The 23,783-nt window shown below is 39.8% G+C and overlaps 1 protein-coding gene across 9 annotated transcripts in view; it reads right to left on the reverse strand.

Moving 5' to 3' along the window:
• The window catches only part of phldb1b (pleckstrin homology-like domain, family B, member 1b), a 99,621-nt gene extending 75,838 nt beyond the window's left edge, over positions 1–23,783 (reverse strand). For 2 of the 9 annotated variants that reach the window (XM_055226085.1, XM_055226081.1), the window contains exon 1: positions 1,006–1,155. In XM_055226085.1, the coding sequence (XP_055082060.1) occupies positions 1,006–1,041 (36 nt within the window). In that variant the 5' untranslated portion in view covers positions 1,042–1,155. Of the gene's footprint in view, positions 1–1,005; positions 1,156–15,200; positions 15,314–23,724 lie in introns of those variants that run through there. The other 7 variants (XM_055226087.1, XM_055226083.1, XM_055226082.1 and 4 more) reach the window with 6 other exon arrangements.

Consider the following 23,783-nt stretch of genomic DNA (forward strand, 5'->3'; position numbering starts at 1 on the left):
GCTCAGACACCATATTTGTCTTCTGTAAATACCCTCAAAAAGCCCATATACGCACACAGATGTTATTCATAAACAGTTATTTTTAGTGCACTGGTCACTCCTGACGTGGACACGAACCACCACTGTCCCGTCATGAATCCCCTCCTCTTTGTGCATGTAATAGGTGTGATTCATCTAACCAAGAACAGATGGTTAAGCAGCGTTTAGCAACAGTTTTCCAGCCCTGGAGGAACTAACGCGCTCTAAATATCCTCCTCATTGACACACGGACTGGAAACGGGGCCAACTTTGTCACTTTAAAGCCTTATAAACTGTTTTATAACACCGCTACATGCTATAGACTCAGTTTTGGCCTGATAGAAGACGACCAGAGCGCACAGGTGAGTCTGGACAAATGTTAAGTTAAATAAACGCATGGATCGACGCTTTAAGTCCACTTTTATGCAAACAAAAAGAGCATATATTAAATAATTATCTCGTAGCTGCAGAAAATGTAATTATAGCTGCGTAGATGTGACCCTCAACATCAAAAGCACTGCGCTTTAAGTAGTGACATGTGCTTTCAAAAACATTTCTGCAGTTTGGAGCAGCTTTTCAACACAAAATGTAATCAAAGTTTAAACATTTCTGCTGCTCTGAGAAAGAAAATAGATGAAATTGTGCAATGGATCAAAGATTTTATTGTTTCTAAACCGCTACGAACAGTAAAAAGATGCATATATGTACAAAAATACTAAAAAAATGTACAAAAAGTATAGTATTTATCGCTGCTAAGGCACTAATCCTCACAATCTCGCAACTTCCAGACGTCCAGAGACTTGTATGACGTTAAAATAAATTGATAACTGATACAAACAGGTGGTTTAATTTGTGCTTTTGTCTCTTAGAACCACATCTCCAAATAAAAAGTGCAAATTCAAACTGATCTTGAGCCACATTTGCTTTATAATCCACTGCAAACGCAACAGACGCTTTTCAAAACCTCTAAAAACATTTGCATTTTACCTTGTTCCAATTGTCCAGCCAAAACAGAGCGTCCATGGTTGACCGCTGCTCTCCAACAACACGAGACTGACCCAATCCTCTCAGCGTGAACCTGATTAAGTAGGACACTCACTCTAAGACCTCGCAGCCAATTTGCCCGTGTTTTCTGCACACGGTGGCTACTTTCCGTGGATGATATGGTTTATCTCTTTGTCTCTTTTCTCCAATAAAGTCGGAGAGGAGGTGGACCTGTCTCTGCTTGCTCCACTAAACTAAAACGCACATTCCTGACTGGCAGCTCCAAACTAACAGAGAACCCCACAGACAAATGTGTGTGTGACTGAAGCAGTGTTTGGCCATCGGTTTAAAAGGGGAGACGTAGAAAAGTAGCAACGACAGAGATCTTAAAGCTTTATAAATGCGTTGAATGGAAATAGGCCGGTGAATAGACTTGTGATGTTTGCAGAGGGAAGCGTGAGTGAAAAGATGCCTGAAAGTGGAGTCTTTATCTTTGTCTCCGAGCTGTGGATGAGTCGCTTTAGGCAAAGAGTTTTAAGACAATGTCACTGAAACATTTTGGACTGAACGAGGAATAAACGTCAGATTAATTTGCTTTAATCTGTGAGTGTTTGATTCATTTAAAAGTTTATTTGCATTGCCTTATCCAACTTTTCTTACATGATGCATCGAAACAACATCTGAGGATTCAAACCCGGGAACTTCTCATGAGGTGGAGATATGTTGGTCTGATATGATAATTACTATGTCAACTTCGATTTATGGTTCAAAATATGAAAGCGGAGGACATTTTCTTTGCAAAAATGAGGAGATTTGGGGTATTTTTGTTGTAATATGATAAGATTTAAGCGGTAGACGGATGAATTAGTCCCTTATATCGCTAATTACTGGTACATTCTGCTATTTATTTGTTGCAGTTCATGCCTTTTAATGAAAGTATCTATTTAAAAATGGTTTACTGGGATTATCTTGGTTTGATTATACAACACACTTATACACATATAGTTTATTGAAGTATATTTGATGCAATTAATAGTTAAAAACATGTGATTTGCAAAGCTCTGAGGAAGAAATTTGTGTGAAATGGCCATGATTGAAAGACAATATTCTTCATCTACAGAAAGTGTATATTAAAATCCCTTTTTCAAATAAAAACAAAATATATATAAAAAATATATATATAATGATGTTTTTCTTTTTTTATGTATTTTTTAATTAATTTATTTTTTACATTTATTTATTTATTTTATTTATTATGATTTTTTTTTTTTTTTGTCATTTTGCCCAGCCTCATATTGACCACATTCATCCAAAAATACATTTAAAAAAAAAACCCTTCTCCTCCATTTTTTGAGTCTATCAGGGCCCGTTCCCACAGCACAGCCCCTTCTCTCTCCACAGGGGGCTACGTTTTTCTTCAGATTCACACTCGCTCAATGAAGAAGAGACAAAAACGCCTGCTCCAGTGTCTCCGTGTCTCTCATGGATCGTGGGCAGAGACAGGGCTTGTTTCACACATGGACAGATCTGGTTTGAAGGGTTTTTAGACACAAGGAGGGACCAGACGATTCAGCAGGAATGTAAAAAGTGAAGAATCACGGAGAGTTTCGGGAGGACGGGGGTAAGAGACAGATAAGATAAGACTGATGTGTGAGTGCACGATCTGTCAGACGCAGGGAGTAAAACCAATCAGAGCAGGGGACTGACGTTTTTCTTAGACATTGATTTAATAATTTTCACATACACTAAAGGCAGGTTCACATTTCGACACATAGAAATCCTTTTTATATGTTTTTACAGGTGAATATTGAGTAGATTAGACCTGGTTAGTCCCACCTGTTCCAACTTTTCTTACACGATGTATCACAACAAAATCTGGGGATTCAAACCCAAGAACTTCTCATGAGATGGAGATACGTTGGCCTGTCATGATAATTACTATATCGACTTGGACTTATGGTATCACGCTGGTAAACTGGACTCAAATGCAACGCAAAGAACAGTCAAATGTCTTAGAAACTACAACAGAAAGTCCTTTAAGTAGGTAATACAGAATATGGTAAATCAGGGACTAAACAACTGAGGAATAACGTCTTAATATCAACGAAAATCTCTTCCACACTAGGGATTCAATGAGGGAAACGGGCAAATAAACTCAGGAACAGGTATCTCAGATGAGCTTGAATGTTGCTCTGAACTGGTCAACAATCGAACAAGAACTGACAGAACAGAAGCAGTTTATATAGACGACCCTGAGCTGATTAACGAAACGAGCGGCAGCTGCAGGGAAAACAAGGAGGAAACAGAAGAAGGACCGGAACACGCTGGAAAACGGAGCTGGACTGAGGAAAAAACACGCAAACAGACAGAACTGTGACATATGGTTCAATATATGAAAGCTGGAACAATCCTGAGTGTGGTTTCTTTGCAAAAATGGGGAGATTTGTGGTATTTTTGTTGTAATATGATAAGATTTAAGCGGTACACAGTTGAATTAGTCCCTTATATGGCTAAATGCATCAAAGTTTGAACATTTCTGCTGCTCTGAGAAGGAAAATAAATGAAATTGTACAGTGGATTTTTGTTTATAAACTGCTATGAACAATAAAAAGGTGCATATATGTACAAAAATACAAAAAACAAAGTATAAAAAAAGATGATATACAACTTTCACCAAACCAGAGATGTCCAGAGAGTCATTTAATTTCTGCTTTTGTCTCTTAGAACCACATCTCAAAATAAGAAAGAGCAAATTAAATGAAAGTATCTGTTTAAAAAAGGTTTAATGGGATTTTCTTGCATTATTAAATCTTAAAAAGCGACATAAAGTAGTTTCATTCCTTCTGTTTATTGCAGTATTTCTCTGTAGGGACATATCGGGCTTCAAGAGATACGCCGACTGTGTCCCCCGTCCCTCTGCTCGTGTTTGTCTCCGTGGAGATGCTATATCAAGCCTTTAATGTTCCGCAGTATGACATAAAACGTATCCATGGAGACACACAGGTCACCCCAACAGTTCAAGTTATAGGTCAGATGAGTGTGAGACATGGTTTTCCTTTGATTATGTGTATTTTTCTGGTATTTTAGCACGTGTTACTGAATAAATGCAAGACAGGAAAGTTTAAAGCAACACTGTGGGACATCAGTAACATGGTAAGAAGGCGGAGGACCCCAAGTTACAAGTGCATTTTTAAGTGAGGTGGATGTAAAGGCTGAGAAAATATGGTTCAACGTAGTTACCACAGTGGTGCAACGATCTTTGAACAGCTCAACCGTGACAAAAAAACAACATCATTTCTCAAACTGGGGGAAATGTGGAGAAAATCAGGAATTTAAAACCAAAAAACTGAGCGTAGACTCTTTGTGTAACCTCATGTCACCTGCACAAGTCTGATAAAAAGGCGACACAACGGCTAAACGACATAAAAAGAGCTGAATATGGCGGCGTGTGGGAGCGGGACGTGCAGGGGGTCAAACACCGAAGAGGAAGTCCCATCAAAAGACAAAGACGTCCCACTGCAAACACACCTGGACGTGGTTTGACACGGCGCGCGGGTGACGACGGACACGTGAAATCTCGTAAGATCAACCAACAAAGTCAATATTAATTTGATTTAAGTAAATATAGATGGAAGACTCTAGTTTGCAAACAGTTTATGATGCAACGAACAGTACATGACCAATAAAAATCAGATAAAACTAGAAAAATCATAATAATTAATCTGATTTTTTCTGTGTTTACAAGTATAAAAATCTAAATATGTCATGCAGTTAATGGATTTTTAAAGAAACTGGAAGACAAAGCCCATGCAGTGAATCGTAAAATTGTAATTAATGAACTATTCAATCTTTTTTCCAGAAATCAGATAATGATCAAATATTTGCCGTGCATGTAAATTAAATCAGCGTTGCCAAATATAATTTTTTTACTTTGCCCTTTTATTTTTCTCACTTTATATCAGCGACAGAAATAGCAGCAGCATTAATATCATCTTAACAAACACTTAAAGAGCCCGGTCTGTCTGCTGTGATAAGGTGGTTCTAGTTAATCCTGCTGCAGCGCTCTCATCTATCTTCCTTCCTCCTGTTCCTCCTCCTCTCTCAGTCTTTCTCTCTTTCTCTCCCTCAATCTCTCTTATCTCAGCTCATTATGTTACCCTCATAAGTCAAACTCTCCTCTGTCTGTAAAACTCCTCTTGGTTTCACTACTTGAGCCTTTCACGGGCCTGACTTCTGCCTTCATTTCACACTTGAACAATTATTTTAGGGAGGCGAGCGACGAGTGCTGCTCTTAAGTTTAGATTTCATGTGCAGCAAGTCGACAAATATATCCCCAAAAAGCAGAAAAACACGCAGGCTATAATCACGACTTCGCTGGTTTGCTTGTTCTTTATGTAACGTGTAATTTCAGTAAGTTTTAAGAAAGGTAATGAGGAACAAAAGTTGAAGAAAAAGTGTATTGAAATGTTTTATGGTTTTGTAAAAATGCGCGGGTAGATTTATAAATATCTGTGATTGAATAAAAGCAAAAATATCTCCATGGAAACAAACAGGTAGCAGATCCGCCGCTGGAACAGTTTGACCAGACCTTGAGAAAGTTATTTTGTAAAACAGCACAAAGACATAACAAAACTTGAAGGATAAGGCCGTTTGAAATACCTCAACGCTTGAAAATACAGGTTTGCATCGTGCTTCCTGCTCTGTTTCTGCAGCAAACGCCAAAAGACCTGATCTGTTTTTAGAAGTGACCACAGAAATGCGCAAAACTGGTGCCGTGGGAAGAACTTTGAGCCACAATAACACGGGCTACCTCAGCTGCACAGTCCTGTAGTGTAAAAATGTGACAGTTTGTGCGTTCGTTTGATTTAATATCGTGTTTATATTGCAAAACTGCAGTCAGAGAGCAGCTGGGTACTACGACTACGACTACGACTACGACTACGACTACGACTACGACTACGACTACTGCTTCAGTTCAATAGTGACATAAAGTTTAATTGAGAAAAGCAAATGGAGAGAATTTGAGGGAATGCAATAAAAAACAAGTCAAAAATGGATTCTTGGAGTTACGTTTGTGGCGAGGAGGTTCACACGTTTGACATCTTGATTTTATTTATTATTGACACCAAGACCAAACAAAATAATTAATATACCAAGGTCACGATAACACATTTTGAAGTATTATATATTGGGGAAGAAAATGCCATAAACTTAAAGCACAATAACCCCAAAAAATGTATTCTACACGTACAATATTTCTGCTGAACATGAGCTCAAATACAAATGAAACACTTAATGATTCATAGAAGTTCCTCATTAGTACAAAGGAAAAGTGATTTATCTTTACAGACATATATATATATCAGTTCCTTTCTGAATGATAAAGTAAATTTAACGTGACATAAATGGTCAGAAATGCAGGTTTACTTTTATGGACAATAGATTAAACTGAAACTACTTATTTTAGCTTCTAAAATTCTCACAAATATTCATGTTTTTGTTCTTACAGTTATATCATATTGTGCGCTGAATAATCACAATTTTCGATAAACCAAATAATATTCACACCCCGACTGTGGCTCAGTATCTTTGTTTAATCAGAAATGTCATTTTTGTGTCTAAGCTGTAAAATAATAAGTAGAATTCAGTCTTTTTGTGTTGATTTTACGCGGTGTGGCTGTATTAACTAATGAAACAACAGCAGAACGGCTTTATTCCTCTATTTATAACATTTAATAATATATTTTGGTGTCCTTTTTTCACTTTAAACGAATCAAAACAAAACGCAGACAGATTTTAATGCGGCGGTCATTTTGTCGTCTCCTGTTGTGGTGAGAGACTTAAATACCACAACAGCCTATAGTCCGTCAGCTCTACGCACCGTTTAAGTTTAGAATTTGGACGTAGGAATCCACTTGACAGAGACACAAACACAACTAAACAAGAACGGACGGGAAACACAGTGACAGACAGAGGAAAACCATGACAAACTGCTGCCAGATCAGTGTCACTATAAAAGGACTTCCTGTTCAGCCGGGGGCCACTTCCTGTTGGCGACCGAGGCCAAGGTCAGGCTGTAGCTCCGCCCGCAAGAGTAAAGACGGCCAAGTACTATCGCATCTGTCTCACTCCTAAGACAGTTCACTTTTAGACAAGGAGGAAGTAAAAGACCACAGTGAAATAAACAGGGAACTTATGGATGTGCAGAAGTGAAGGTTATCGCACGACAACTCAGACCCGCGCAGAGATCACAACGCTTTTATGTTTTTGTGCAAGAAATCAGCTGTAAAGGAAAATATAAGAGTTAAGTTTTAGTATCGCAACACAGACCAGGTTGAAGGAGAAGGTTTTCACTCAGGAAAGTTCATTTTAGTCGTTTATTGCACCAAAAAAGACAAAAAAAATTCACTTTGTAGCTTTTCTGGTTTAACTTTTGGAGATGTTATTGCATGTCTGGGTTGTTCCACAGTATGTCCTTAAACAATTTTGCATTTATTCAGTTGCACATGTTTTTATTGCTCAAAACACTCCACAGATCTGACCTGTAACTTGCCTTTATGGCGTCATCTAAATTGGGTATATTCCTGCACATTCACGATGGAAAAAAGCAGTAAAACGGTTTAAAAATCTGTAGTAAATGCGTGTTTTTGTTCTTTATCTCTCGCCCATAATGTCTCGGTCTTATATTACGCTTCGAGATAAGTTTAATCCTGTCCACGACACATTAGAATGCAAATATATACGGTCTGATAGCAGCGTCTCTGATAACAGGAGTAAACATACATCAGTTATTCTGCCACGAGGCGTTCATGGACCCACGCCACAATCAGCAAAACGAGCTACAGCCTTCAGTCTGTGTGGCATGGATAAACTCACACAGGAGGGAAGGCAACGATATGTTTTATGTCCAGATTTAAACTGTTTTCACTTATGTAAGGTCAGTTATCCAGCAGGTCGGACACTCAAAATCTGCTTTATAACGTGGATATTTATAGTTTTAGCTCATTTCTCCGGTACTAAAGCGTAAAAGTGTCTATAACAACATCAATTTGACTTGTTCCACTTCGTAATCAGATCATTGTGCATCTCCTGTAACAGTTTAAATGTCCAAAGTGGCGAATTTCTGACCAATTCTCACTTAAATCCTGCTGCGGTGTGACATATTCCTACATAATTTTGGTACAAAGATCGCAGAAAGTGTAAAGAAAGTGTTAAGAAGTTTAATAACCAATCCCTGCCCTGTTACACAGATCGTCACTCTTATTAAAAATGACAGTGCCGTAGTGAAACTGAACCATTGCCACCGTCACATGTGTTTTGGTTTTGTTCAAAGCTGAAAAACGTCTGTCAGTCCATTTTAAAATTTATTTCCGAAGCATCAGGGCCCGACGTTGAACCTGGAGCCACAATCGCAATATTTGGTACATCCCTGGAGTCTGTGCACCTTCATAAAAATAAAAATATAACTGCTTTTACTACACTTTTGGCTCAAAGATTAATACTGATCAAGTGGAAAAATAAACAATCCTTTAGACCAGGGGTGTTAAACTCAATTTCACCGAGGGCCACGCAGATGTAACTGTAAAACTGTATAAATGTAACTGAATGTAATGTATAATAAATAAATAAAATAAATAAAATAAATAAAATAAATAAAATAAATAAAATAAATAAAATAAATAAAATAAATAAAATAAATAAAATAAATAAAATAAATAAAATAAATAAATAAATGTAACTGCTTTTTTAACTTATTACTTGACTACAAACATTGCATATATTTTTAGATGTAAAAAAAAATATGACTGTAACTGCGCATCTCCTGTTAAACTGAGATTTTAAGACAGTCATATGTTTTAATTTACCTTATTGCTCATTGCTTTAGACCTTTAGATTGTGGCTTATTGACCTTATTATTGACCTTATTCACCATTTAACATGAGACAAAATCAGTTTTTCTTTAAGAGGCTGAACTGATAAGCTTTTCAGCACTTGGCTTAACTGTTTTGAGTAAGATCAGAGATTTCGATCCATCATCATCTCACAGGAGTAAAGGTACTACTACTCCAGAGCGTAGTATTTTATGTATATTATTTGTATATATATATATGTATATTTTTATGGTGCAACAGGGTTTGTTCTGGGGTTTGGGTGTTAAAAGAATCTAATGTATTTCTAATTGAATGCTTAATAAAAAACACTTTGAACAAAAAAAAAAATTAAATTGCTACCAGCTGATTGTGATTTCTCATAATCAGGCGACATAATAAGATCTTAGCGTCATTCTGCTGACCCCGGTTTGTTCAGGACGTGTCACCTGACCACACGGCACGTTTCAAATGACAATGTTTTGAAGCTGACACTGGCACATGTCATTTACAGATTATTGTCTTCAGCAAAACCTGCTTCAAACCTTATGATGATTATTATTATTATTATCGTCAAATCGCTGTCTCTGAGGCTGCACTTTCACCGCACGACTCTGGGCTCAGACTGTTGGATAAAATGGTTGTTTAAACTGCACAAGTCACACAGAGAAGAGAGAATATGGATGGATTATTAGTCTTATTAATGCATGAATCTGTATAAAGCTGCAAAGAACGGAACAAATCAGGAACCTGCAGTGAACATGAATAAAACACTGTGGTTATTTCATGCCACTGAGCTGTGTTATTATATAATGTCTCTTGAAATAATGGGTTTGGTGCGATGATTCATGGTTAAATCCCAATCCAAAGTAACATTACAATATACTAATTACTAAATATGTTTTTGTTTTTTTTTTGTTTTGTGATTAAAAAGCAGCTTTCTTGTTCTGTAAAACACTTCATCATACTCCAAAAATGCCTTTCCTTTTGTTTTTGTTTTGTTAAACGCAGCTATCGATTCTGTCTAACTATCTACAATATTTCATCTGTTCATTCATATATTTTGAGCATTATATAAGTTGCAATTAAACAAATTACATACATACAGTTGTCTCTCGTCTTTAACGCAGTTTGAGACCAGACTGAAACCCCTGCTCTTCTCCCTGGCATTTAATACAAGTTAGACAGGAAATCTTGGTGTTTTATTGCACTTTTGCCACGTATTGTTTTATCTGAATATCTGTTTTTGTTGAGTTTTTATGTGTCGCACTTTGAGCAGCAGAACTTGTCTTTAAAAATCCTGCAAATACTCGATTCTCCTCGGATAAACCTGTGAATTGTTGTGTAATAATCAAAACTTTCCACCTGATAGTGAGCGATAATATGGATATAGAGAAAATGTAGTTGTACAGACCCATAGTCCCGCCTTTACCACGCCCACAACAAAACTCTTAGCACGAAGAAAACACGTGTATCCGTCATATCTCTGTCTATTTTCAAACAAACAGTGGTGTGTTTCTGGTGCCAGCAGCTTCAGTCTACACACAACAAGCTCTTATCTACTCACCACTCCTCTCTGTCACAAAACCCACAAACTCCAGTCAGAATCCATCCTCACGACGCAAAAAACTAACTCATATCTCGTTACTCCAGCTCAGGGAGGGACGCGTAGGTGAGCGAGGAGGGGTCTAGTCTGGGATATCCCTTTCTGAGTCATGGAAACAGCCCTGAGTCAGTCCGTGTTCTCGTGTTGTTCGTTTTCGCTAAAGTGCAGCGTGTGGAAATAGTTAGGCACTTCCTACAGGCTGAGTACAAAGACACGGCTGTACCCTCAGTGTAATATTTCTATTGTTTACAAGAGCAGAGGTTTTGTCCATGACTGCATCCCTGACCCCTGATGAGGATCGTGGAGGGTTGTGTTGGAACAAAACACAAAAAGCCCTGGATACAGACGCCATCAAAGTCTACTGCAAAAGTACAATTAGCCTCAGTGTCATTCAACCAGCGCATCGTCCAAACTCAAATCCCATTGTTTTAATTGCTTCTTAGGGAAAACAGCTTGTTGCCCATCCGCCATGAGGTTTACGCTCCGATACCCAGTCTTTTATTGTACATCTTTAAACTCTTTAAGCACCCAATTTCCCTCCGATATTAACTACAACACTAGAACAAGCCGAGCCAATTTGACAGCTAATAACGGACACATTTTGGGGTTTAATTACGCAAAGTTTATCGTAGGAATGTCTTGACGCACGCAGAGATAGTGAGGCCTGGAGGGGCAGGTGAAGAGGAAGCAGCCGAACGCCATGACATCATCTTTTACCACCGTCTGCTGCCAACGCCATCGCCACGGCAACGGCAAAACACGGCTGTTGTCCTGTTGTCGTTATCGTAGCCCCCGTCCCCCCCCTCTCCCTTTGGTTTCCCATTGTTGAGCTCAGGAGTCAGTGCCCTCTCTGGACCGATGCATGTTTCTAAACAGGACGAGTCTGATTTAAGCTCTGCGGGACGACAGGGGTTTTCTGTAGAGGAATCGGTTTGTAGCTTTAGCTTGGCAACGTACTGAATGAATAATCCAACGGTTAAAGGTAGAAGAGAAGCAGGTTGGTTAAATTAAAAAAACACTGCACTTTATTTAGCAAATGTAGAATAAATGAGTAGATCCCAGGCCCAGGATGTAATTTGTGATCTCTCTTTGCAAAAACACCGGTTATTTCTGAGGCCTTAAGTTCTTTTTGTTTGTATTTGTGCACGATTTTTCATGTGGGTGTCCCTGAGTTTATCCACCTTTCCCATAACCCCATCTGTGTGAGCCCTTGGCCGTGATTGGAGGCCGATCCTGGGGCCCACCTTCAGCCGCCTCCCAACTACTTAAGAAGATCCGGGACACCTTTTTGGGGCTGCGGGCCTGTGTCTCTCTCTTGTACAGTGACTTTGTGCATCAAGATTTCGTTACGTTATTTCGGAATGAATGTTTTAGTTAACTTTACCTTTTTTGTTTTTGTTTAAACCCTTTTTTTTTAGACCCCTTTTGTTTAGTTTACCCTTAACATCCCTGTACATTAAATTACTTCTTAATTTACCGTTTTCCATCTTGTTTTCTTTTGTTACTTCCCCGTCCCCACACTCGCTGGGACGTAACACAAAGGAACACAGGAATATAAACCCAACATTTAGACAGATGCCATCAGTCTTCTTAAATCTAATGACCTGTCTCAGCGTCTATGTTAAATTAATGTCTTTTTTGCTTCTTTCTTACTATAAAACAATCCTGGGAAAGAACTCTCCTCTTGTCTCCGTACAGCATGCGTCCTTCTGTGACTTTAAGGGTTCATTAGACCATCGAGGTGACTGTGGCATGAGGTTAACTGCAGTCAGGACACACAGTGAAATGAGGAAGTGAGGATCAAATGAGCGTGGACAGAGCAGAGGTCGTGTCCTGTGTGCGAGGCCCGTGTGAGTGACCGCCCTGCGTGTTTGAATGGGACGAGTGCAGCTGTCGGGCAGAGCAGAGGCACAGCTGTTTCTGCATCGCAACATGTGGACTGAGGGTCTGGAGCTGCACCGTGCGTCACCAAACACCAGTATGTCGATTTAGGCTAAAATATAAGCTAACGCACTACTCAAAAAGTTAATATATGTGTTCTTCAGTTGTTATTGTGAACGCAGAGGTGAGATTTCCAGCGATAAGGCCTCGTTTGGTCCTGGTCTAGTCCTGATTTGTCCAGTTTTAGTTAGTTTAGTCCTGGTTTTGATGTTTTGTGTGGAAATGTCGTCACGGTGTTAAGTTCACAGAAGCTGGAAGCCTCTGGCCTTTTAACAAATGGAAGATGAACGACCTGGACTGGACCAAAAAGCGTAAACTCTCGCCAAGAAGATGTCCTCATATCTGCGAGATATTTCTTCCACGGATGATCTCATTGTCTATTTATTTTGGGGTATTTATATTCACCGTACTGTGCCATCTCACCTTGAATTAGCTCATCAGTTTTGCGAGTTGTTCTGTGTACTTCAAGGTGATACGGTTAAGTACTAAAGTATTCGAAGTATTCATTTGTACATTCGTGCACTTCAATCCACAGCTCACACACTGAAGGTCAATTAGAGCTCAGACTCCTCGGTGCAGACCTCCCCAGAGCAAACGCCCGCGATACCACTGCTTCCATTCTAATGCGCGCTGTATCAAGTGGCAGCTTCACAAACCCGCTCCGTTTCCCATGAGCCTCTCTGCTAGCGCCATGATACTCTGAAATTATAAACCTATTAGAGTTCTCTTTGTACGGGAAACACGCTGACTTCCTGGCGTCTTTCAAGGTCAGTGTTGGAGGAGGATAAAAACGTACAGAAAGACTTTTTGGGAATGTTTAAAATAACAAAACTCAGAAGTTAACTCAGAGGATGGATGAAAACTGAGTAGACTTTTTTCAGATTATGTAGAAATTCCTCAAAAATGTGCCGTGACTCACCTTTTAACGAGCGTTTTCTAGTATATTCTAATTATTGCCATGACTTCCACTGCTTTCACTGCGTTTTTTCTGTCCAGATGCACAACAAACTTACTCCAAACTGCTTTAAGTCGAGTATTAAATGCTTCAGCCATATTTATTGAGTGTATCTCGTTACTTCAGAGGTCAAAACTACCCACAGAGCAGCAGAGCACCCATGCAGCCATAGGCGTAGAGGGGAGAGGGAGTGCAGGGTGCTATAGAGTGCCTCTGTGTGTTGGCCTGATTGTGCTCTCAGCAGAATGAGCTCACATAACAAAGGATTTATTATCAGTAGCAGGCGAGGAGCTGCAGTCTGGGAACCGCACAGGCGCTTTCTGCTGCCAGGACCCCAAAAATGTGCTGTGGACGGGGGCGCGAACAACAACACGCACTGTACAGGTCTGCCTCTGTCTGCGGACCATAAAGACGCCAGTGTTACTGTGGAAAGACTGAGAGAGAGAAGCAAAACCGTAATGGAATAATGCTGTATTAATAATATGAGTCAAGCTTGTTAGAAGTAGGTGTGTTTCACTGTTGCGACGGCTGCAGTCGACGAAAGACATTGTTGATCAACTAAAGGCATGAGCTGTGATAAAATGAGCGCGACAAAAGCTCTCAAAACTATGAAGCATGATCTAACCCAAACTACAAGACCACAAGTGCACAAAAGTCACAATTTATATAGAAACGTATGAGCATTTACATGTAAAAAAGTCAAAGGTGCCACTAGATGTTTACTGAGACTCTCCTGCTTTACCGTTTTTACACCCGTGGCATAAATTTGTTTCAATATTATCGTTTATCGCAGTACATCTCCACAGCAATTCATCATTCTTGTGTTAAAAATGTGTTCTCCTGACAGGCCTAACAGTCCCGTTTGCACCCACGATTAAGTTTATGCTGCAAAACTGTGACCATAACGAGATAAATCTGATGTTGTGCTGCTCAGTTTTGCTGCAGCAGATCAATAATAAACACATTTTGAGACACATATTGGTCAAATCCGGTGTTGTGGCACGATTTGATGGACTGTTCCATGTCCCAAGACGCCCCTATCTGTTCACCTGGAGATGTTTTTAAACCCTGCATTCTTTCACATGAGATCATTGTTTACAAGATTGTGGTCCAATAGATTACACATTAAGGGGCCGGATTAAACGGACCAGCTCTGGTGAGTCTTTGGACTTCAGTATCACAGAGAAACACAAAGAGTTTTTCATATATAAAGACATCGATACATAAATTTAAGCCGTGGAAGAATAGTCCCTCTGTTGCTGCACCTGCTGCCGTCCCAGATGATGCCAGGTGTGAAATCCAAAAAGCTTTCCACAGATGTTATTATGAAAAATAATGAGCTCGACTGTCCTGATGTGGAACTTTGGTATTTAATAACGCACAGACAGTCTTTTGTTCGTCTAAGATGGATTACAGACGCAGAGTAAAACAGTAACTACCTCAACATGGTCAGGATGTGTCATTTGTTACTGTTAGCGCTGCTTTTCTAGTGACAAAAGCACCAACAACGAGGATTAAGTCATCAATGTGCAGTGTAATCTGAGCCGGTGCAGTTCTATAGGGAATGCCGGGTTCTAGATGTGTTAAAAGTCTTCAAATGCTTTCACAAAACTGGCATTACAAACACAAAATTCACAGGTTTCTGCTTCCTGAAGTGCGCTGTCATTGTGAGAACAGTTCATTATCCGGTTCATTGTTAATTGCTATGACAGTCCTAACTTTTTATCACTCTGAGACGCACATAAAGCTTAAAAAGTGCCACAAAAACACAGCTTATAACGATGACAACTGCAGACTAAACACACGCTTGAGTAACGGTGCATTTTACCTGCTCCTGAGCCGGTTCTCTCGTGTGAATCCCAGAGTAATTCCACTCTCCAAACCACAGGATCCAGCAGTGAACAGAGCAGCAAAGGTCCAGTCCTGTCAGTGCAGCCTAAACCATGTGCCCAGGTCTGAGTGTGGCTGCTCTACTTAGCCCCTCCCACACTCCCCTCTCCCCTCCCTCCCCTCGCACAGACTCCTGGGTCAGCCTCCCTGTCCCAGCCCTGCCTCTCCCCCGCGGTGGGCATAAGGCGCTCATTCTTCTACCGGACAGTGCCCCTGTGTTGTTGGTGCAAACCTGCAGTGTCCCGGACCAGGGTAAAGGTAAATACGAAGGTGGAAACTTAGCCTGGTTTAAACTTTTTCACTACTTACACTTTACTTTCTATCATTTTTTACCAAGCGTGTATTCAGTCTGGTGCAAAATACAAGTGTTTTGTTTTGTTTTATGGCTAAGAACATCAGAGACGACTAATTCCAGCGCTGACCCTGTCCCAAAATGTTAAAGACAAAGTGCTCAGACCATGGATTAGCAGGACAATTTCACAGATAATCATACTTTTGACTTAAATGATTGAATAAACGTAAGAAATAACTCGCTGTTTTTCTTTCAGACACACAATTTGACTTAAAACAAATCATCAAATCCACTATAAACGTTTTTCTTCAAATGTTTGCTTGTTCTTAAAGGAATATATCACAGAATATATATGTAGCCCGTGCTCTTTCACTTTTGAATAAGTGCTACGATCACAGCTGCAAAGGCTGCACTAGCACTGAGTTATGATTATCTGCAGGTGCTGAGGTTTAGATAGAGACGGTTCACATCAGAGCGAGTCCTTTCAGTTTTAATCATCCTGTTTTTTTAGCCGTAGGAACTGGCAACGCAAATGAGAGACTCCTGTGAGGCTCATTCTGTTTTCTGATTGGATAATTCTCTAGAGAACCAAAACGCTAAATTATAACAGAAACAACTTGTCCGTCATGTCCAGTGTTTTTGTAATCACGGATAAATTACAATAGTTACCAGTAAAATCTGTTTTGAGCATGTTTACCTCTTGTCTGGAGACACGTAAAGGTCGTGTTTATGATCAAAATATCATATTGTTGGGGTTTAATAAAAAAAATTAATAAAAATAATTAAAATTGGGTTTAATAGTAGGTCTGTCACAATATAAAAATAACTAAATAAATAAAAATAATAAAAATTGGGTTTAATAGTAGGTCTGTAACAATATTAAAAAAATTAAATAAATACAAATAATTAAAATTGGGTTTAATAGTAGGTCTGTCACAATATTAAAAAAAACTAATTAAAAAATAATTAAAATTGGGTTTAATGGTAGGTCTGTCACAATATTAAAAAAAACAAATTAAAAAAAATAATAAAAATTGGGTTTAGTAGTAGGTCTGTCACAATATTTAAAAAAAAAATTTAAAATTGGGTTTAATAGTAGGTCTGTCACAATATTAAAAAATAAAAATAATTAAAATTGGGTTCAATAGTTGGTCTGTCACAATAACACATTTTGAAGTGTGATATATTATAAATAAATAAGTAATAAAATAAAAACATAAAATTAAATAAAATAAATAAATAAATAGTGTAAATATTGATGATAAATGATGACATTGAAACCAGACCATAAAGCAGAATTATCCCTCCAAAACTATTCTAAATGCAAAAAATAGTTAACAGAATGTAATACTTAAGTAGTTCTATAAGTAAAATGAGTCATAGAAGTTCATAATTCAACTTTCTACAGCTCAAATCTCATTGTAGTAAAGAAAAATAACTAAAAATGTCCCAATAGTACAAAGAAAAAGTAATAATGATAAATATTGACCCCTAAAAAGTCTTGTTTCATCTCCCATACATTGAACAATAAATACAGTATTTTTTGCATGACAGGCCAATTCCACAGACATTCTCCTCAGTTTGTACACGCAGTAAAGTGAGAATCTGCACGTAAGCCATAAACGACAGAAGTACGACTGCTGCGCTCCTGACGCCAAAGCCCACAGCTCCTGGATCCACAGGAGCAGATGTGCAGACTCCAGATGTTTTTTAATTGGTCCAATGTGTCGTCGCAACAGAGACAGAAGTGTTCAAAGTAAACAGAAGACACTCACCCAGACAGTACAAGCCAATGTACACCAAAAACCCACAGCTATGTTTAGGACGGCAGAGGAGTGAGAGGAAATACCACATATGCGTACATTATATAAGCAGACGAGTGTAAAAGTCGTATTTATAAAGGTGGATGAGCGGCACTGTTGCGTAACTGGTGGTATGTAGTTGACCATGTGGATTTCAATCTAAAAATATAGATAAAACTGAAATCTGCAGGCACATAAAGCACAATTACTGCGAAATAACACATAGAAATGACAAAAATAGCTGAAGATTTAAGTAAAAAAAGGATTTACTGGTAATTGTCTTTATTAAATATAGTCAGACTGATGGTATTTGTTACTTTGGCTACTGCTTTAACTGCTATTACTCCCATATTTTCTTAAACCGTTATGTAAAAACTCGTATCTGTTCTATTATCTCTCATACTTCTTTTATTTTTCCTTCAAACATGATCACATTCTCTCCGTATCGACACACCAAAGTGTTTTTTTTAGCCTGTGTTTGGACTCTGGATGCTACAAACTGCACATTCCTGCGTTGGACTCCGGTGGGATGTGCCTTGATTTACACTCATCTGTCAGTTTGTATCACATTCTTTCAGACGAATAACATCGTGTCTGTCCAATAACTCGTTGAAGCTGCACTCTGAACCTGCTAATCTGCCTGTTCTGAGCCAGAGTCTGTAAGTGCTTCTGCAGGAGCTCTTCAGACTCTGGCTCAGACTGAAATAATAAAACAGTTTGTGGTGGAATTTTTAAAAAAGCACTTTTATCATGGCTTTTTGGGGATTTTTTGGGGATTTATCTCCCTCCCTCCGTCAACAATTAATGCAACAGGTGAAGAACAGCTGTCAAGAATCATGAGGTTGTTACTGAACGATGGGACAGTTTTTGTGTGATTGTAACTGATTTGTGTTTAACCGTCAGTTTTGTTCACTTTTTGTTCATGTTTGTGTTATTGTTGTGAAAATAACACAGTAGTTCAGTTGTTTATCCACTGATCTGAAGGTTGGCAGTTTGAATCCTGCTCTCGACATAAACATCATTGGTAGAGGGGTCAGATCTACTAAGTCAGATTCCAGCTCACACAGATAAATGCTGTTGTTGTGTCACTGGGCAAGACACTTAACCCCCCTCGCCCCAGTGTCTGTGTGCACTGGTGTATGAATGTGTGTGTGAATGTGTGAGTGGTTCTTGATGTAAAGCTTTGAGTGACTTGAAGGTTGAAAAGCACTGTATATAAATGTGAATATTTACGTTTTCCATAAATAAATAAATGTGATCATTAAAAAAAGGTGACGCCCTCTCCAGGTGAAGTGGAGGAGTTCAAGTATCTCAGGGTGTCGTTCATGAGTGAGGGGAGGATGGAGCGTGAGATTGACAGTTCGGTGCAGCGTCTTTTGCGGTGAAGAAGCTCTCGATTTACCGTCAGGGCGAGGCGCTCGGTCACATGGGAGGAGCTCGGAGTAGAGACGCTGCTCATCCACGTCGAGAGGAGCAGCTGAGGCTCGGGCGTCTGTTCTGATACCTCCTAGACACCTCTCTGGGGAGGGGTTCTGGGCATGTCCCACCAGGAGGAGGCCCCGGGGAAGACCAAGGACACGCTGGAGGGACCATGTCTCTGGGCTGGGAACGCCTTGGGGTCCCACTGGAGGAACTGGAGGACGTGTCTGGGGTGAGGGAAGTCTGGGAGTCTCTGCTCAGGCTGATGCCCCCGTGACCCAGCCCCAGATAAGAGGAAGAACACGGATGGATGGATATTAAACAGAAGCATGATTATCTTAGTGCATATTGGTTCTTGGTGAGCTCATGTGTGTTTAGTCTAATAAAGTGTTTCTCAAACTGTGGTTCATGTACGCACGCCCCTTCTGGTGACATAAAGACGACTCTTCAGTTCAAGTGTTTTATCCATTTTTGGTTAGAACTACTGTCTGACACCTGCTTCACCAAACTCCAGACCTGGGATAGTCTCATTATTACAGATCTGCTTTTGAATCAAGAGAGAGAGAATCCAGTACAATCCCACCGCCGACATTTATCTGTTTTACCTCACAGATCTATAAGTCGAGCGTCACTGGGCCGTGCAAAGTGACATCCTCAGACGGAGAAAAGCCCTGAGCCTGAGCGCCATGGGAAACAGGAGAAACCTCAAGAACAACCGCAAAAAAGATCCACTCCCAGAATGCACTGCACTGAGGGTGTTTCCAGTAAAGTGACATACGTTACATTCCACATGGTCCATACAAATAAACGGGAAAGACAGTTTTAGAGTTTTAGAGGGGTGAACAGTTCAGGGAGTATGAAGACGTTATGTGCAGACTACGATTATGTGTCCTGGCATCAGCTCTTCTTCTGTTGATGAGGTAACCAGGGACAGGTCTTCCCCCAGAGCTGCTAGAACCGATTAGGATCAGAGTACAGGACCCCGCCTCCAGAATATGATCAGTTTTATACGTTTTATGGGTTTTACTAGACTTATACGTAAAATCTGAAGACTCTGGAGCAGCTTCAGTCGAGGAATCAAACCCTAAACCATCTCGCTCTGTGTTGAAAGCATTAGTCACACAGTGTTTGCAAATGTTACAGTTTTATAAAAGATAAATACGTTTTGGCTGGATTATTCACGCTCATATTTTCCTCAATAACCAGAGGATGATGAGTTTGATTCTGTCTTGTGTGGACTTGTTTCATGTGGAGTTTGATGTTGGTTCTTGCAGTTGTTCTATATTTGCAGCTGTGAAATGAAAACCCTTGTAATAATAAGTTGTATAATAAAAAATAAAACAATAATAGTTGGTCCTGTAATAATAGAACCAGGTTTATAATGAATGCAGGAAAAAATATCACTGAAGGTTTCAAATAATACCAGACAAAGTTGGTCTTATGTGGCTCTGCTCCTGTTTGTGTTTGACGCAGGACAGTTTGTGCGCACTCCACACTGCGCACTCCTCACTGCGCACTCCACACTGCGCACTCCTCACTGCGCCTGGAGCGAGCGTCACCTCCAAAACTACAAGGTAAACTTCACTTTTATGTAAAATAGCCACGCCACTGCCTCATAAACTGAGCATAAACCGAGACAGTAAACGCTCCAGGCTTTGAGTTTAATCAGGAGCGTGTTTGGTCCTCCCTCTCCTCCCTCTCCTCCCTCTGTCCCAGGGCCCCATGCACCCACGCGCTCTCCCCCACGCGCTCTCCCCCACGCCTGTCTGAGACGCACAGAGCTGCAGGGCTGCGCCGGGGGAGTGCTCATTAGCCCCGAGAGCATCAAATCCCTCTGCAGTGCGCCTCTCCTTCTGCATCATCAGTGCACACTCTGGTCCTCCTTAAACTCGAGTCCTTGGACTGTGACCTGGATCAGACCCACACAGGGGGGAGAATAGTGGTTATATTTTCATGTCATGGTGGATGAGACTCCCACGTGTTTCTCTATGAAGCCCCGGATGGAGATTATTTTAGTTTATATCACCTCATTGTTCAAAAGCTTCTGTGGACAGAGCTGAGGCTTTACAATCTGTGCACAATGAGCTCTGTCAGTGCTCGTGTCATGCTTCATCCAGGAGCAGACACATGGCTCTGATAGTGCCCAGCAGAAGGGGTTTGTGGGAGTTTAGAGTTTAGGACAGTGGGACATGAGGGCCATCTAGTGGTGATGGATGAAAGGACACAGAATACACTTCAAATAAGACTGCAAGCTCCAGAAAATGAAACAAATATAAGTATAATTTCCACAGCTCACATTTGTAGACTGACGATTCGATTATTGTTTGTAAGATCATTTGAAATCCACAAATCTGGGGAAAACGGGCATGATTTAGTGTGAGATCCTAGAAGCTACAACCATCCATCAAAAGGTCCATTCTTCAGGAAACAGGAACTTAAATGTAGCACTGGAGCGTGAGGCTGAGTCGATCTGTTTGAGCCACAGGGAGGAAATTCCACATGAGGCTTCAACATTCATCCAATATCCTCTTCAGACCTGCTGTCCTGAATAGTTTGTGCAGGATACAGGCGATTCTGACAGACAAGGACGAAGTGTTTTGCAGGAGAAGCATCAGAAGTTGTGTCGAGAAGCGGTTAGGACAGGTCCTATCTGACAAACTGCTGCTGGTTTACAAAAGGAAATTATGTTTTTATGTTTAGTAAAGATGTTATAGAACAGTTATAAAGTCTAAAACACAGAACTGACATGACAATCTTTATTATAAATCCAGCGGTCTAGTTTGGACATCCTTTTTTGGGGAACTTCCTTCAGCTTTAAAGAAAGTTGGGAGTCACAGTGATGGGTAATTTTAGTGTCAATAACAGCAGCAGTTTTAGTAAAAGCAGCACTAAAAAGGTTTAAGTGTCACAAGTTGCAGCAATGTTAAATCTTACAATCAACACTGAACAATATCCCTTTTTTCACTCACTTCCTAAAAACTAATTCTCCTCTTGAGCTGCTGTATTTCCAAGTAACAGCAGCTACTTCCTCTTCTCGAGTTAAAAAGTCTCCTGCTGGTTTTGTTTTCTTTACTTTTACCGTCTCTGCTTTTACAGTGAGTCAGGTCCCGGGAAAAGCGTCACCTCGGAGCAGCTGACGTCAAACAGGTGACAGGAACGAGAGTGACAGAAAACACAAACCAGCTCCTAATCTGCGCTCTCAGTCAAACACCAGGACACCCCAGTGATCCGCGGCGTGACCCCATTATTACGACTAAGTTACACGAACAGAATGAATAAACAGAGTGATTCCCCTCGTCTTTAGAGCGACCCCCGGGGGCCCATTGTTCACACGTTAACTCAGGTCAGTGCAACAATAGACATCCTGCAGCTCGATAATGGTAAAGACACATTTTACAATTATATGAAGCTTTTTGTAGCGTTCACGATGTGTTTAAGTCGCTTTGAAATGAATAATACAAGACAGCAACATAATTATTCATGAATCTGTTACTATATGTGTTAGTTTCAGCTTTAATTTTTATTCCAGATGCCTTAACGGATATAACTTCTTGAGGGAATAGTATTTGTGTTTGAGTATTACGGGAGAATGAAACGTTTTACATCTTAGTACCTGGTTTAATGCGAAAATATATGATTAATTTGTCTTAAACGTAATGCAAATTGACTTTTTTCTCATTCAGCTTCTCCCTTTTTGTCAGGCGTCGCGGTAAATTTGCACGTTTTTATATCTTTACTGTTCAAACCAGCCACAAAACTTTGAATTTTACGCAGGATCACTACAAAAATGAACTATTTGCAGCTCTCTACACGTCTGTGCATTAAGTTTATCATGGACTGTCCCTGTTTAATGAATAAATTGGTTAAAAAAAATACTTAAATAATGAAATAATGAATCCCAGCCTGATTGTGAGTCATTTTACTTTGAGAAATTTGCAAAAAAGCTGTATAATAAAGCCAAAGCAACATGTATTTACCATGAGAGAACCTGTTAAGACGCATGTCAGGACGTTAGGACTATGGAGAGGGACTTTAATCAGTATCGGTATCGGTTTCCTCGCACGGTTTTCCCAGATATCGCTCTTGACATTGAAATCCAACCTGAACCATCCTTAATCCCAGGACAACGACCCGCACCATCATCCTCTACCTCCTCACTCCTCAATAACTCGACTTAAGCCCGGTGACTCGCTGCAGTAGTGAGTATTTGAAGTGACGGCGGTCTCTGTAATTACCGCCCGGGTGTGAGCTCAGGGCTTTGGCGGCAGAAACCTTTGAACTGAGGACATCAGGAAGAGAAAACACTGCTCCACTTTGTTCAGGCCCAACGTAGAACATGCTCACAGGGATGAATGAAACTCTCAGCAGCTACGAGTCAACCTTTCTCACTGCATAATCAGGACTTTTTACCGTTTAAATTAAAATCATGGGTTTCATATTGTGGTTTTACGTGATTTTTAAGGACTTTTTCCCAGTCAAAAGATATTAGATTTGGATCTAAACTGTTAATTTCTTTGATTCTCTTCTTTTTTTTAATCTGTCTCTATGTGAGTCAAAGTCATTCATGTGCAAATATCTTCAAATGTTCTTTTAATAACAATGAATTAGATAATTATTGTTAACTGGGTAAACTGACAGAATCATGTGTCATAATATGCAGCACTTTTTGCACTTTGAGTAAAAAATTGCTTTTAAATTACACAATATGGACAGAAACAGCTGCATAAATTTACTAGAGGCTAAAAATGTCCAAAAATCTTGACTTTCAGTTGCAACAAAAACGTAATGAATCCGAACTCAGCAAAAATCATAAATAATTCTAGTTTTATCTTAAGTTTATGAATGGGCCGTGCCAAAAAAAAAAGCATCACATCCACACACAGACGCACAGAGTTATCTTTAAAAACTTCAGACAAAGCAAAATAAAGTTCACAGATCCTTATCCTTACCTTGAATCGAACCTTCTTCAGCATCATCAGCGTCTGTCCACAAAGTTCTTAAATTCCTC

This window comes from Periophthalmus magnuspinnatus, chromosome 13 (assembly GCF_009829125.3).
Source record: "Periophthalmus magnuspinnatus isolate fPerMag1 chromosome 13, fPerMag1.2.pri, whole genome shotgun sequence".
NCBI classification, from domain to species: domain Eukaryota; kingdom Metazoa; phylum Chordata; class Actinopteri; order Gobiiformes; family Gobiidae; genus Periophthalmus; species Periophthalmus magnuspinnatus.